Source organism: Argentina silus, assembly GCF_951799395.1.
Source record: "Argentina silus genome assembly, chromosome: 13".
Classification (NCBI taxonomy): Eukaryota; Metazoa; Chordata; class Actinopteri; order Argentiniformes; family Argentinidae; genus Argentina; species Argentina silus.
This window is the reverse complement of record NC_139667.1, coordinates 17,717,749-17,733,516: the sequence shown is the minus strand read 5'-3', so window position 1 is coordinate 17,733,516 and position 15,768 is coordinate 17,717,749. Positions and strand designations below refer to the sequence as shown.

At 48.4% G+C, this 15,768-nt stretch overlaps 1 protein-coding gene across 1 annotated transcript in view; it reads right to left on the bottom strand.

Annotated features, from left to right (window-relative positions):
- Positions 1-334: 334 nt before the first annotated feature.
- eipr1 (EARP complex and GARP complex interacting protein 1) overlaps positions 335-15,768 on the bottom strand; it is a 36,806-nt gene continuing 21,372 nt past the window's right edge. The window contains exons 6-9 of the mRNA XM_083682774.1: positions 14,847-14,983; positions 5,797-5,964; positions 2,707-2,874; positions 335-1,055 (exon numbers count right to left, since the gene is read on the bottom strand). Coding sequence (XP_083538900.1) covers positions 881-1,055; positions 2,707-2,874; positions 5,797-5,964; positions 14,847-14,983 — 648 coding nt within the window. The 3' untranslated portion in view covers positions 335-880. The remainder of the gene's footprint in view (positions 1,056-2,706; positions 2,875-5,796; positions 5,965-14,846; positions 14,984-15,768) is intronic.

Here is a 15,768-nt window from a genome sequence, read left to right as displayed (position 1 = left end):
CTTTTATGTTCACCAGCTCAATATGAATAAGTGAAATCCAGTTTTTCGACACATAAAATATTTAATTCTATTCAGACACAGCAAACAGTATAATACAACATCCAGTAGAGACATATTGCAGTTGGTGCTCCGACATTTTTGCGGTGTTGTGCAGTTTTCCTCTTGGTCTGTATACAAACATTCAGTACCCTTGGTCATTAAGGCCAAGCTTTCAGTGGTAGCAGAGGGAGAGACGGAGAGAGAGAGAGAACTGAACATATACAACGAAGTATGCGGTAGAGAGAGAGATGGTGTGTGTGTGTGTGTGTGTGTGTGTGTGTGTGTGTGTGTGTGTATGTATGTGTGTGTGTGTGTGTGTGTGTATGTGTATGTGTGTGTGCGCGCGCGCATAGAGGTCTGGTGAGGATGGCTCCCTTGGCAGCCTTCGGCCCCGGTTTGTTCTCAGCGGTGGTTCTGAGTGTGTTTGAGAGTGTGTGTGTGTGTGTGTGTGTGTGTGTGTGTGTGTGTGTGTGTGTGTGTGTGTGTGTGCGCGTGTGTGTGAGAGGCCTGTATGGTGTAGGCAGGGAGAGCTGAAGCGAGTCTGGTGTTCCTGTGGGGAAAGCTGAGACGCAGCGGTGGTGTGTGTGTGTGTGTGTGTGTAGAGAGTTCAGGCACTGAAACTGACTGCTGGGTTTAGAGAAGGGCTGTAGTGCGGTTAGTCTTCCTCTAGTCTCCAACGCTCTTCAGAGAAGTAGAGAGACTGTTCTGAAAGAAAACCTCTAATTGCTCATGTTAATTATGAATGCACAGTACATACAACATCATCTATCCCTCCATCCTTTCTCTTTCCATCTCCTTTATCCCCCCCCCCCTCTCAGTAAGGTCTGGTGGTCCAGGGTCTCTAGAGCAGGATGCGGTATTTGAGGGCGCGGGGGACCCTGTTGATGACCAGTCTGCCGTCGTAGCTGAGGGAGGCGAAGAGCCAGGGGTCAGCTGAGGACCACTCCACAGCGTACACACTGTCCTCATGCTCCTCGTATGTGGAGATGATGCTGTCCTGCAGGGGCTCCTTGCTCCTAGGACACACACACACACACACACACACACACACACACATACACAGAGGTTAAGGGCAAGCAAACACACAAAAAAAAACACACACACACACCAAGTGCACACACAAGTGCACCAATCCTACACACACACACACACACACACACACACACACACACACACACACACACACACACACACCGGTGAGGCTGTTAAATAGGAACATTTTCATTGCTCATTAAACCTATTCACTCTCCCTCTTTTTCTTTCTTTCAGGTCTAGTCACAATCCTCAGATCCTGTCCTCTATATTCACAATGGGCTATTACGCAAATGGTTCACAAAACATTCACAGTCACTTGTGCAAATTAGTTACATTGATTAATGTTGACACCTAGACGTTGGCTAGCAGCGGAAGCTATCTATACAACAAGGTGTTATATTCACCTCTCCAAATCAATATTTAGCTAGCTGGCTATACTAATTGTTGTATACTAACATTGTTAACATTGAGCTAGCATAAATATTGCTATTGTGATATTCTGTCGTATGGTTGGTTTCCAGCTACCTAGCCAACAAAGCAATGAAACTGCTGATTTGGTTACATGATAGAAGACTTGGTTACAAGATAGAAGTCTCAAGGCTACAGACCTTAATACATGGGGGGCTTCAGTCCCCTTCAGGCTTGGAGTTGGAATTCACACGTTTTGGGACTATTCCATTGGTTCCATTGTGTCTAGCAAGCGAAACCACGCTCAGCTCAAGTATTTGAGAGTGTCTGACATACGGTGTGAAACCAGGGGAGGCTGGTGGAGGTTTTGAAATCAGAGGACGGGCCCATCCATCGATTTCTACCTCCACCAGCCTCCCCTGGAACACAGGGCGGGTACTGTAAGCCAGACTGGGAAGAGTTATGGAAACAAGCAGACAGGTATGTCTTAGAACCATTCCAGAAACGACCCCTCCTCCCTTGACACTTAGATCTGGAGAGGATTGGATAGGTCTAAGCTAGCAAGATGGTATAACACTGGAGCTCCTCTGGTCCTTTGATAAGATCGGTGGAATGTTTGCCGTCTTTGCTTATATCTATCCAATTGTTTCAGATCTACACAAGTGTCTAGGGAGTAGGGGGGCTAGAGGTTGTATCTGGAAAAGCCCTTGCGTCCTAATTCTTCACCATTCTCCTTTAAAGTGTAAACTTGACCACTCCCCTACTTGGATTTAAAAGCATAGGACTGGTGTAACCATGGAATCTTACACCATGGTTGATATGCTATTAAATCCATTAAAATGTGGAAGAAGTGTACCCTTGAGGTAAAAAGGGTGGAGAACTGGGGTGTAGGGGAAGGCCTTGGAGGAGTGGACAGCAGGGTTGGGACGAATTCCTTTGAAATTAACAAATTCAGGAAGTGTTTTGAAAATGTAATTCCCCATTTCCAAAGCTTCTGAATTTTCAATTTACAGAAAGAATGTGAAGAATACACACTGTTGATTTGCTGACTACTGGAAGATACCCAGATAATCTTTTCAGTTTACTGAAAAGTCAATGAAAATCTTATTTTTCAATGACTGAATTGGAATTCAATTCACTTCCGAAATGTATGGAATTAAAAAGGAATTAGCCCCGGCCCTGATGGACAGTAATGGATGGAACTGTGTCTAAGAGTGTCCGTACTTCTCATCCTGGTGGTTGTCCTCTCCATCGCTGAGGTCATCGTCGTCCACCATGTGCCCAAAGGGCTCCGAGGAGATGGACACCATGTTGGACAGGATCACTCTACTGTCACTGCTGCCTGTCAACACCAGCTGGTCATGGGAGCTGTTGTAGCGCACATTCCACACCCTGGAATCACACACACACACACACACACACACACACACACACACACACACACGTATGAACAGAGGTATACACACGCACACACACACACAAATGCAGGTACATGCACTCACACACTCACACGCGCACGCACACACATCTATCTAATCATTTCTCATGTTACCTTCTTCAATTCCCTGTGGTTCCTCCTCTTTGTCTGTTGAAGTGCGTGTGGTAATTGAGATACATATAGGCTTTGTTTCCTTGGTAATTATATCAGTGTGTACTGCCATGAGGTGTTAGTATGATGATGGTTAGTTCAGAAAGGTAATCATGCCCTAAACTCTCTCTCTCTCTCGCTCACTCACTCCCCCCCCACCCCACCCCCACCCCACCCCCACCCACCCACCCTCTCTGTTTGTCTGTCCCTTGTTCATCCCTCTTGCCCCACTCCTCTCTGTCTCCCACTCCCTCCCTTTCTCTCTCCCTTCCATTCTCTCATTCACTCCCCCCTCACTCCATCCACCTCTCCCTCTCTCATTCTCTTCCCTCTCACTCCTTCTCTTTCCCTCCCCCTGCCTCCCTCTCTCCCCGTCTCTCTCTCCCTCCCTCCCCCTCTCTCTCTCTTTCATACCATCTTTCTTCTACTATCTCTCTCTGTTTGTCTGACCCTTGTTTACCCCTCTCTCCCCCTGCCTCCCTCTTTCTCTCCCCTCACTCCTTCTCTCCCTCCCTCCCTCTCTCATTCTCTCCCTCCCTCTCTCATTCTCTCCCCCGGTCTCTCCCTCTCTCTCTCAGCCTGGGGCCAGGCTCAGTGGTGGATCCCAGCTCCTCATGGAGAGGGATTGAGGGATAACTGGGGCTGTTGACAGAAAATCTGGCTCAGCGAACCCTCTCTCCCTTCACTCAGCTAATCCGCTTGCCGGCTAAAAAATAGTCCCTAATACCCGGGCCCCTGAGGCCCTACCGCACTAGCTCCAAAAACACCACACACACACACACACGTACGAACGCATGCACGGACACACACACACACACACACACGTACGAACGCATGCACGGACACACACACACACACACACACACGGACACACACACACACACATAAACGAGCGTCCTATCGAAATGGGATCACATCTGCAGCTATTGATATACTTGTCCAGTCTATCTCTGTTGAGATAACATCCTTTGTGTTTTTATATGGGAGTGAGTGTGTGTGTGTGTGTGTGTGTGTGTGTGTGTGTCTTTATCATGCAGTGATTGGTGTGCTCCTGTAGCTGCAGCCACAGTGCCGTTTGGCTCACAGACAGTAGTGATTATCTATTCAGCTCACTCATACCAGAGAGAGAGAGAGAGAGAGAGAGAGAGAGAGAGAGAGAGAGAGAGAGAGAGAGAGAGAGAGAGAGAGAGAGAGAGAGAGAGAGAGAGAGAGAGAGAGAGAGAGAGAGAGAGAGAGAGAGAGAGCCTAGCTCCACAGACACACACGCACCCATGCACACATGCACGGACGCACACACACACCCCTGAAAACCGCAGTAGACTGTATTCAGCTACTTACATAGCCACCGCAGCCCAGCACAGAATAGCGAAACACATACCAGACCTCTGAATACTGCACTGCAATTTACCAAACTAAACAATGTCACAACACACTTAAACACTTAACACCTCAACCAAGCATAGGTGCGCGTGTGTGTTGGTGTGTGTGTGTGTGTGCAAAACTAAGGAGCTGATCGTGGACTTCAGGAAGAAGCGGTGGGGGGGGGGGGGGGGGGGGTTGGGGGGGGGGGGGCTACAGTGGAGAGAGTCAGCAGCTTCAACCTAACATGCTCACACCATACCCATACGGTGGTCAAGAAGGCCCGTCAGCGCTTGTTTTTCCTCAGGCGGCTGAGGAAATTCGGCATGTCCGCCCAGATCCTCACAGGATCTACAGGTGCACCATTGAGAGCGTCCTGTCAGCGGCTGCACCGCCCTCGATCGTAAGGCTCATCGTGGTGAAAACGGCCCAGTAAATCACAGGCCGTGAGCTTCCCAGCCGTACAGGACATCTACTCCGGGAGGTGCAAGAGGAAAGCCCGGGAAGATCATCAAGGACAGCAGCCATCCCAGTCACGCCCTGTTCTCTCTGTTACCATCTGGCAAACGGTATCAGAGTATCCAGACCCGGACCAACAGGTTCCATAAGACTGCTCCCTATACCTCAGACCCCCCCCCCCCCACCGGAACTATACCTCAGCCCTTTGTTAGCTAGGCAGAAAACCATACTTAAATATCGATTACGACACTTTTTTTTTTACAGCATCAGGGGCATGTTCATAGCTGCGGGAATAGCAACTTAGCAGGAAAGATGAATGAGTGGGATACAGAGTGGCTGTTCGCGGTCCTCGTGTACACCTGTGCTAATTGGTGTGAATGGAGGTGGTGCGTCGGAGAGAGAAGAGAGAGCTCTGCACTGCAGGAATGGGAGGACGGGCTCATTGTAATGCACGGCAGAGAATTCAGAGTGTTGTTAACCACATGTGTTTGATACTGTTCCTCATTCCATTCCGTGCATTACAATGAGCCTGCCTCCCCCGGCCTCCCCTGCTAACGGGTGCTGTCAAGTGGGAAACGGGCTCAGAGGCAGGAACACTGTTGGGTGATTTTCACTGAATAAGCCACACGTACCGTAATCAAGTGTTGTGTCTGGCACCTGGCTTTGTATCTGAGGCAGAGAAGATGAGTGTTTTATCTACTCTAGGTGTGCGTGTGTGCGTGTGAGTGTGTGTGTGTGTGTGTGCGTGTGTGTACGTGCATACATGCGAATGGTGTGTCTTCTCTGTGTGTGTGTCTACTGTCTGTGCATCTACTGTGTGTGTGTGTGTGTGTGTGTGTGTGTGTGTGTGTGTGTGTGTGTGTGTGTGTGCGTGTGTGTGCAGGTGCAGGCGCAGGCCAGCTCTCTACCAGTGAGAGTGCTCCTCCAGGCTCTTGACGGGCTCAGTGATGTTCCTCACGTCCCAGAATTTGACCTTGCAGTCGTCCCCGCAGCTGGCCAGGTAGTACTGCTTGTTGGGATTAAAGTCCAGGTCTCGCACCAGCTGCCCGTGGGCATTCTCTATGCAGTAGATCTGACTGGGGAGGGAGGGAGAGAGAGATACAGAGGGAGGGGGGGGGGGGGGGGGAGAAGAGAGAGCGAGAGAGAGAGAGAATCAACAACACTGCAACATTGATGACAATAAATTAAACCAAAAAGGCTCCATTTCCTGGTCGTATACAAAGTTGAGATGTTATAAAGTCAGATCTTTAAAAAGACTTGGCGGAGGCAGAGGTTTCCTGGGGAGAGAGAGAACTGTACATGAATGAAAGAGCAGAGAAAGGGGGATGAGATTTCTCGCTTGTTGGGCTGTGCCGTTTCGTTGGCCTGAACCACGGGAGGCTGGTGGAGGTAGACATCAGGTAGCTATCAGATACCATTCCTCATTCCATCCCATGCATTACAGTGAGCCCGTCCTCCGATGTCTACCTCCGCCGGCCTCCACTGGCCTAAACGCTTCGCTTCTCTTCTCCTCTCCGCTCTTCTTCCATCTCACCCGCTTCTCTCCTTGACTCCTATCCTCGTCTCCTCTCCTCTCTATCTCTCCTCAACCTCTGCACCACTTTTTTCTTGTCCTCTCCTCCTCTGCACTGTGTTGACCGAGGAGGATCCCAGGTAGTCCAACAGTGTTACCTACTGTTCTCTCCCCTCTCCCCTGTCCCTCTGCCCCCCTCTACTCCTCTTCTACCTCTCTGCCCCCTCTACTCCCCCTCCACCTCTCCCCCCCCCTACTCCACTTCTCCCTCTTTGCTGCCCTCTACTCCTTCTCCATCTCTCTGTCCCTCTCTGCTCTACTCCACCTCTCCCTTTCTGCTCTCCTCTACTCCACCTCTCCGTCTGCCGTGCTCTACTCCACCTCTCCCTTTCTGCTCTCCTCCTCCTCCACCTCTCCCTCTCTGCTTCACCTCCACCTCTCCCTCTCTGCTTCACCTCCACCTCTCCCTCTCTGCTCCTCTCTACTCCCCCTCTCTCTCTCTGCTCCCCCTCTCCCCTCTCTGCTTCACCTCCACCTCTCCGTCTGCCCTGCTCTACTCCACCTCTCCCTCTCTGCTCCCCTCTACTCCCCCTCTCTCTCTCTACTCCCCCTCTCCCCTCATCTCTCCCTCTGCCCCCCTCTACTCCACCTCTCCCTCTTTGCTACCCTCTACTCCTCCACCTCTGTTACCCCTCCACCTCTCCCCTCTACTCTCCCTCTCCTTCTCTCCTTTCTCCACTCCACCCCCTTCCTCATCATCTCCCCCTCTCCCCCCTACTGTCCTAACTGAAGAGGATCAGAGACAGAGGCCGTCTCTGTCAGTGTAACCCACTGCCTTCTCTCCTCTCTTTCCTCCACTAGCCACCCCTCCTCCTCCTTCTCCTCCTCCTCCTCCTCCTTCTCCTCCTCCTCCTCTCCCTCCATCCTCTCTTCTCCTCCTCCTCATAGCTATTGTCCCAGTATAATGCACTGCATTCTCTCTCTTCTCTCTCTATAACCACCATCTACTCACCCGCCCGCCTTCTGATCTCATTAACACAATTAACATGCTAATTATAAATCTCATTAACTATGGGAAGGTAAAGGAAAAATGACCTGGGGGAGAGCGTGGGGTCAGGTCATTAGGTCAGGATTAGGTCAGGATTACAGTCACTGTGAGCCACTGTGTCGCTCTCCCTGTCACTGGACCTCAGGCAACACTAGCCGCTATGACGTACATCTGGGACATGACGCTGGCTTGCTCTGACCAACACAGCTTCCGTTTTTTTCAGTTTGAGTGTGTGTGTGTGTGTGTGTGTGTGTGTGTGTGTCTGTGTGTGTGTGTGTGTGAGAGAGCGAGAGAGAGAGAGAGAGAGCGTACCAGGTCTGTAATTAAATTTTTTAGGGCAAGGCCACCATGGCCTTGGAAAGGGTACAATAGCCGTATTTTGACAGTGCTGCCAGTGCGTACCAAGGCTTACTAGGGCCCAGCTAGTGCTCAAAGTCCAGTGTTTTGAGTCTAGTGAACAAGACTGTTTAAATTGCCACAATTTTTAGGCTTTCTAGTCCTAAAAATAAATAGACTTTAGTAGCACTTTTTACAAATACAATTGTCATAAAGTGCTTATGTTACCAGAACCTGTTGGGAATTTCATGTGTTGCTCGTGTCTCCACAGTAACAAGCACTTTATGACAATTGTATTTGTAAAAAGTGCTATTAATTAGTGCTGTTTGGTTAGTTACAGCGAGCTAACTTGGATTATGCTTGCCACCCACCAAGTTTACTAGCCAACTAAAGCAATTGGATGATAAGAATATCCTGAACTACAGAACTGACTAAGTATGACACTCACATTTCTGATTGACAGTTCATCTTGTGAACCTTTCATTCTTAGGTTCATTGTTTTTTTAGCTGTCTGTAATGTTGACCAATTCGTTAGCAGCCTACAGTGTCTTTTATGTGGATTTTTGCAGCATTTCTGTTTGCAGTTGGATGCTATTACATTACTTACTTTGAAGCTTTTAGCTTTGTAAAAATGTTCGCAACTCTACTAAAGATAAATTAGAGAACAAGTTGTTTTTCTAGGTTAAAAAATGCAACCCTGTGCTAGCTCAAACAACGAGATCTAAATCTAGCATTTTCTATCATTTTCTTACCTTTGTATTCTGAACGGTTTTGCTGCATTTTATCCCAACGTTCTAAATGGCCAGTTTCATCTAGTCTTGGCATCTAGTCCCCAAGTAGCCTAAACATTCAACTGAGATCAAGACACTAAAAATGTCTTTACATCCACATTAAGCTCCCCTACCGCTGCCGGAGAGGAACAACACACCGAGCAACGGACAACAGCTCTGATAGAAGGACTAACAGAATCACATCTGGACCGAGTGAAAGACGAGATTGGTTTGTGATGGATCACTGGGTGGGGCTGTGGCGTGCGTGTGTGTGTGTGTGTGTGTGTGTGTGTGTGTGTGTGTGTGTGTGTGTGTGTGTGTGTGTGTGTGTGTGTGTGTGTGCGTTCGTGTGTGTGTGTGTGTGTGCGTGCGTGCGTGCGTGTGTGTGTGTACAGAATGTAGTGAGTGTGTATGTGCATACATCTTTGTGTGTGTGGGTAGCTTGTGTGCACACATCTGTGTGTGTCCGCATCCCACATGTCTGCTAGCGTGTGCACAATCCAGCCTCCCTCCGCTGACTCCTAGGTAACCGCCGTGACCCCTGGCCAAGGGGGAGGTCGTAAACTCTCCCCTCCGTGGAATGGGATGGGTGCGGAGCAAATGGAGCAGGAAATTGGGTTAGTTTCACCGCTTCCCAGCATTCCATATTCTCCCCCCACCCAGCAAATATGAGACCTGGGATCTGACGGAAAAGCCTGGCTGCAACACTCCTGACAAAGTCATGGGGATTATAGGCCTTCCTTCCCTAAGCCTGCGGACACACTGAAACCAAATCTAAACTCATCCTCCCTCATGGCCCCGACTGGCTTTTACACACACACACACACACACAGGCGCGCAAACAGGAACACACACACACACACACACACACACACACACACACACACACACACACACACACACACACACACACACACACACACACACACACACACACACACACACACACACACACACACACACACACACACACACACACACACACCTCACCTCCAGTTTGGAGGATACATCAGGCTGAGGGGATAGACTGGATCTCTCACACTATCACACACATGTCTCTGTTTCTATGACAACTGCTGTGTGTGTGTGTGTGTGTGTGTGTGTGTGTGTGTGTATGTGTGTATGTGTGTATGTATGTGTGTGTGTGTGTGGGGGGGGGGGGGTTAAAGAGAGAAATAATTTCATCGCTTATCAAAATTAAAGCCAAGCATTGAGAGGGGTTGGTGAGGAAGGAGGGAGGGAGTGAGTGAGTGAGGGAGTGAGTGAGGGAGGGAGGGGGGGGGGGCGCTGTCTGTCCATGCATAAAAGTAAGGGATCATTACATCAAACAGCTTGGCTGATCGGGAGATACATCTCCATGACTTATGATACGAAGCCATGCTAGGATGCATAAGTCATACCATCACTAATGTTACTCACATCATTAGCTAGCAAACTACAGGAGTTAGAAAGCGGAACTTGCCAATCCACTTCCATAAGCTGAATTCTGACTATACAAAATGAACCTGTGGCCTATGTTGTCTAGAAGTATTGCTAAAGGGGCAATCTGGGATTCAAACAACAACAAAGCCTGTCCCACCACCACCGCGTTTTTGGGGTAAACAGCTGAGGGACGGGGCAGGAGAAATGTCATAGAAAAGCCACTTTTCTCTATCAAATCCTAAACTCAAAACAGCTTTGAAATATTGTAAATGCATACAAGAAAATCAGTGGATAAAACTAAAAAAAACAACAAACAAATAAAAAAAGAAACTACGAGTAAACAATGCTTGTTTAGATCAGAGAAGCTTTCATGGGAGTTGGACTGCACTGCATTTCTCTCTGTGACATGGCTTGTCTTTTCACACCGTCTGTTGCTAGTGTTAGTCCCTACAGTGAGTCCCCCCCGAACCCCGACAGAGAAGGAGCAGAGAGCAGTACCATCAATCACAATATCATCTCTCTCTCCTCTCTCTACTCTCTCTCCAACAAACCAGGGAAGAACTGAGGGAAGAAACCCTTTATTCAAAGCATCTCTGTTGTTCATGTGTACTATGCTGTACTGTGTGTGTGTTTTTATCTATTGTAAAATGCACTTTAAACTTAGAGAGATGTGAAACTGTGAGTGTAGTTTCGTACTCTATGCAAGTTGGGTAAGTGTGATTTGTTCAAGTTGAGACACAGACACACGCCTCTGTGTGTACATCGACAGGGCGAAACGCACAAACACACAGATTGTCAGACAGACACGCAAAAACACACTCATGCAGTATAGACAGACAGGTGCTGGCACGCGTGCGCGCACACACACACACACACACACACACACACACACACACACACACACACACACACACACACACACACACACACACACACACACTATAGTACAGTACCGTACAGAGAGCTGGAGAGTCAATCTTCACTGCAGCACTGCGTTTCTGTACGCGTCCTGCGGCGCATGTTGTGTGTGTGTGTGTGTGTAAGTGTGTGTGTTTAACTGCCCGCTCACTGCGGATTGTCGGTCCAATCCCACAAGGTTTGGGAGTGATGCACCAAGAGAACAACCATCCCCAGTGACAGGCCCAGCCGGCATCAGAGCAACACACACACACACACACAATATAATAATAATATATGCCATTTAGCTGACTTACATTGCAGTGAGTGCATACATTTCCGTATATATGGTCCTAGCAGGAATCAAATCCACAACCTAAGCGTTGTTAGCGCCATCCTCTACCAACTGAGCCACAGAGGACCACAACACACACACACACACACACACACACACACACACACACACACACACACACACACACACACACACACACACACACACACACACACACACACACACACACACACACACTGTGCCTGTTAGCTAGCCTAATACCATTCAAAGGCTTATAGCACAAAGGCACACAGCAGGGTTATTCTCCTGTGTGCTTTAAAACAGCTGTAGCTGTACATGCTCTTCTATGGTTGCTGTATGCTGTGTATCCACAATAAGAGTGCAGTAGCTGTAACGTTCTAGTCCTGTGCCTTTAGAAAGAATGCTGAAGATGTAATGTTCTAGTTCTGCAGCGTTCTAGTTCTCAAGTGTTCGAGTCATGTAGTGTTCTAGTCCCATAGTGCTCCAGAAGTCCTGTAGTGTTCTAGTCCTGTAGATATTCTGGTCCTGTGTCTTTAAGGCTGCTGTAGCCATAGTGTTCTCGTTCAATAACATTCTAGTCCTGTGTCTTTCAGGTGGCTGTGTTTGTAGCTGTAGTATTCTAGTCCTGCAGTGTTCTAGTTCTATAACATTCTAGTCCTGTGTCTTTAAGGCTGCTGTAGCCGTAGCGGTATTCTCCTGGGTGGTTGTGGCTGTAGTGTTCTAGTCCTGTAGCGTTCTAGTTCTATAACATTCTAGTCCTGTGTCTTTAAGGCTGCTGTAGCCGTAGCGGTATTCTCCTGGGTGGTTGTGGCTGCTGTGTGCTGTGAGCTGTCCCTGACCGGAGCAGGCCTGTTTGGGCCGGCACACAGTGTGACAAGTCAGAGCAGAACAGAGAGGAGAGGAGAGGAGAGGAGCAGACACCTCAGAGGACGTCTGAGAGAGAGAGAGAGAGAGAGCACTGGACCGTGCTGAGAGGCTGCCATCACACAGCTGCCACACCAACTGGACACACACACACACACACACACACACACACACACACACACTGCACGTACGCTCACACTCAGATAAGGCATTGAGCTCACATTCTCTGTGCGTGTGTGCACGCACACACACACACACACACACACACACACACACACACACACACACACACACACACACATATACATACAGTGGGGGAAATAATTATTTTATGCTTGGGGATTTCCTTCGATCAAATGCAAATCAATTTATAACTTTATACAATGTGTTTTTTCTGGACTTCTTTGTTGATATTCTGTCTCTATTTGTTAAAATAAAAGTAACATAAAAATTATAGACCGCTCATTTCTTTGTAATCGGGCAAACTAACAAAATCAGCAGGGGATCAAATAATTATTTCCCCCACTGTACATACATACATACAAACACAGTATCACACTCTGAGTCTGCACACTCACTCACTGCTTACTGTTCACACACTGCTTACACGAACGCACGCACGCACACACACACACACCTCTGTGTCCTTGGCTATCCGACTCCACCGTGCCCCTGCTTAGACCTCCCAGTGTGCAACATGCAATTTAAATACAGACATGGGACGCAACAATACAGCCCCTTTCAATAATCCGAGCCCTCTAATTTTTGGAATGAAGAGGAACACTTTGAAGGACCCTGGCATGAACTGCTATAAAATATCACGCCATATTATCTGTGCAGGAACTTTGGATTGCTAGCATTGCCAAATTCTCTGGGTGCTACAACATGTTTGGATGAAAAACATGGTTCCTATCTATCGTATACGTTTAAGAAATATTCTCTCTCCCTCCCTTTATACATTCTCTCTCTCATTCCGTTCTCTCTCCATCCCTCCATCTCCACCCCTCCTCTCGCTCAATCTCTCTCCGGCACTTTGGCGTTATCAGAGCGATCGATGGCGAGGTCATTATTATTCCTCTAGCAGAGCCCACACACAGCCTGACCTCACTCCATCACCCGTCTCTCTCTCCCTCCCTCCCTCCCTCCCTTCCACCCACCCTACCTACCCCCCCCTTCCCTCCCTCCCCCCCTCCTTGCCTCCCTCCCTCCCTCTCTCCCCCACTTCCCTCCCTCCCCCCCTCCTTGCCTCCCTCCCTCTCTCCCCCACTTCCCTCCCCTCCCCCCCTCCTTGCCTCCCTCCCTCTCTCCCCCCACTTCCCTCCCTCCCCCCTCCTTGCCTACCTCCCTCCCACCCTCCCTCCCTCTCCCCCCCCTTCCCTCCCTCCCCCCCTCCTTGCCTACCTCCCTCCTTCCCTCCCTCCCCCCCTACCACCCTCCCTCCCTCCCCCCCCTTCCCTCCCTCCCCCCCTTTGCCTACCTCCCTCCCCCCCCCTCTTCCCTCCCTCCCCCCCTTCCCTCCCTCCCTCCCTCCCCCCCTCCTTGCCTACCTCCCTCCCTCTCCGTACCACATCTCACACCTCACTGCCCGAGCTAGCAGCAACAGAGCCGCGGGGGTCTGATAACTGTGAAATGACGTTAATCAGTCATTTAAGAGTTAATGTCTAATAATACAAATGTTCCATACATACAGTAGGAGGTATTTACAACAGGAACAGAGGAGCTCAAGTCTCTAAATATGGCTTTAGGGATATGACGGTGGTACTGAATGTGGATGGTTGGGAGCCGAGTGCTCATAGCCTATCGATTCATCTGGGATGAGTTTTGCACCATTTTTCTTCCACCTGTCAGTCGGAGCTTTCGGTTAAGCTCCAGTATTGGGGTTTGGCGCACGCATGGGAGCCGAGTGCTCATAGCCTATCGATTCATCTGGGATGAGTTTTGCACAATATTTCTTTTCACCTGTCAGTAGGAGCTTTCGGACTGGCATAGATGACAGACAGACAGACAGACAGACAGAGAGACAGAGAGACAGAGAGACAGAGAGACACAGACACAGACACAGACACACACACACAGACACACACACACACACACACACACACCTTTCAGCCCTTTAAAAGCTCTCATTATTAACCTAAGTACCCAGAGTAAATGTAACAGTGTAATCATTGAGTTAGATATGTTTTGCACAATATTTCTTTCACCTGTCAGTAGGAGCTTTCAGGTACGTGGCACGCACATACATGTACACACACAGGCACGTACACACACACACACACACACACACACACACACACACACACACACACACACACACACACACACACACACACACACACACACACACACACACACACACACACACACACACACACACACACACACACACACTTATGTTGCCAGTACCTCATTGTAACATCTAGTGAGCTAGGCCTATATTCTTTAACACAGAAACACCTTGGTTCAACATAATGAAAACTTTGTAAGAAACATTTTCTAAAGAGGTTAGGTATGGTTAGTGGACATAGCTCACCTCATGGTAACAATGAAACACCATGGTTGATTCATCATAATACAGTGAAGGTTTACTAAACAGTGTCGCTGAGTGCGGTTAGCCAATGTAACACACCTCATGGTAACCATGGTTCATTCATCACAATTAAGAAACAGCTTTTAATTTACGTTTATGAAGTGCGACTGCAGCGTGGTTAGTGAATGTAACTCACCTCATGGTAACCGTGTTAATGAATGTTCACTGAACAACATGGCTGCAGCGTGGTTAGCTAACATACCTCATGCTGCGGAGGTCCCAGCCGCGGATGGCCGTGTCATTGGCGGTGGCCAGCTGGGTACAGTTGTGGTGCGGGCTCCACTTCCCAGAGGTGAACTTCAGCTGACCTTTACCCTCCAGGGTGGCACTGCTGGATAACTGGAAGGGAAGGGGTTCAACCAATAATCAATACACCTGGTTGGATAGCCTGAATCTGTCAATCATCCGAAAATCATCATCAGAAGAGAGTCCGAAGGGACAGATTTGGTCATACATAAAATACCTCAACCATATTCTTCATGTCTTATATGTATGATGATATTCTGCCAATATATAATATTCCCTCTGGCCTTACATACTAGTAATACTGGGCTACTGTATGAACAATAATACTGTGTCAGGAGAGTAACCTTATACATCAGTGGAGAACACACTCCGTTGTAGACAGATATTGCTATGTTAGTTTAGTTTAGTCCTATCTGTTGTGAAGGGTCATGGCTCATCCTACTGGATAGCATCCTCCTCTATACAATCCAACGTGCCAAATGTGCCTTCCAAGAAGTAAATAAGCACACTTTTAACTACTTGAGGGGTATCCTATGGAATCTAGCTAAGGGAGTTATCAAGCTAACTTTAGCTCCAACTCTGGATTTGATCAAAGTTAGCTCGCCTAACTCCCTTTAATTGCTATTCAATTATTTTGCTAAAGAAATTTGGCATGCTTGTTGCCCGTCAGGGACAACCACCGACGAACCATCAGAGTCCTCTGTGGCTCAGTCGGTTAGAGCATGGCGCTAACAATGCTTAGGTTGTGGGTTAGATTCCCGATGGGACCATATATACTGAAATGTATGCACTCACTGTAATGTAAGTCGCTTTGGATAAAAGCGTCAGCTAAATGGCATATATTATATTATATTATAATATTATTATTGTTAATATAG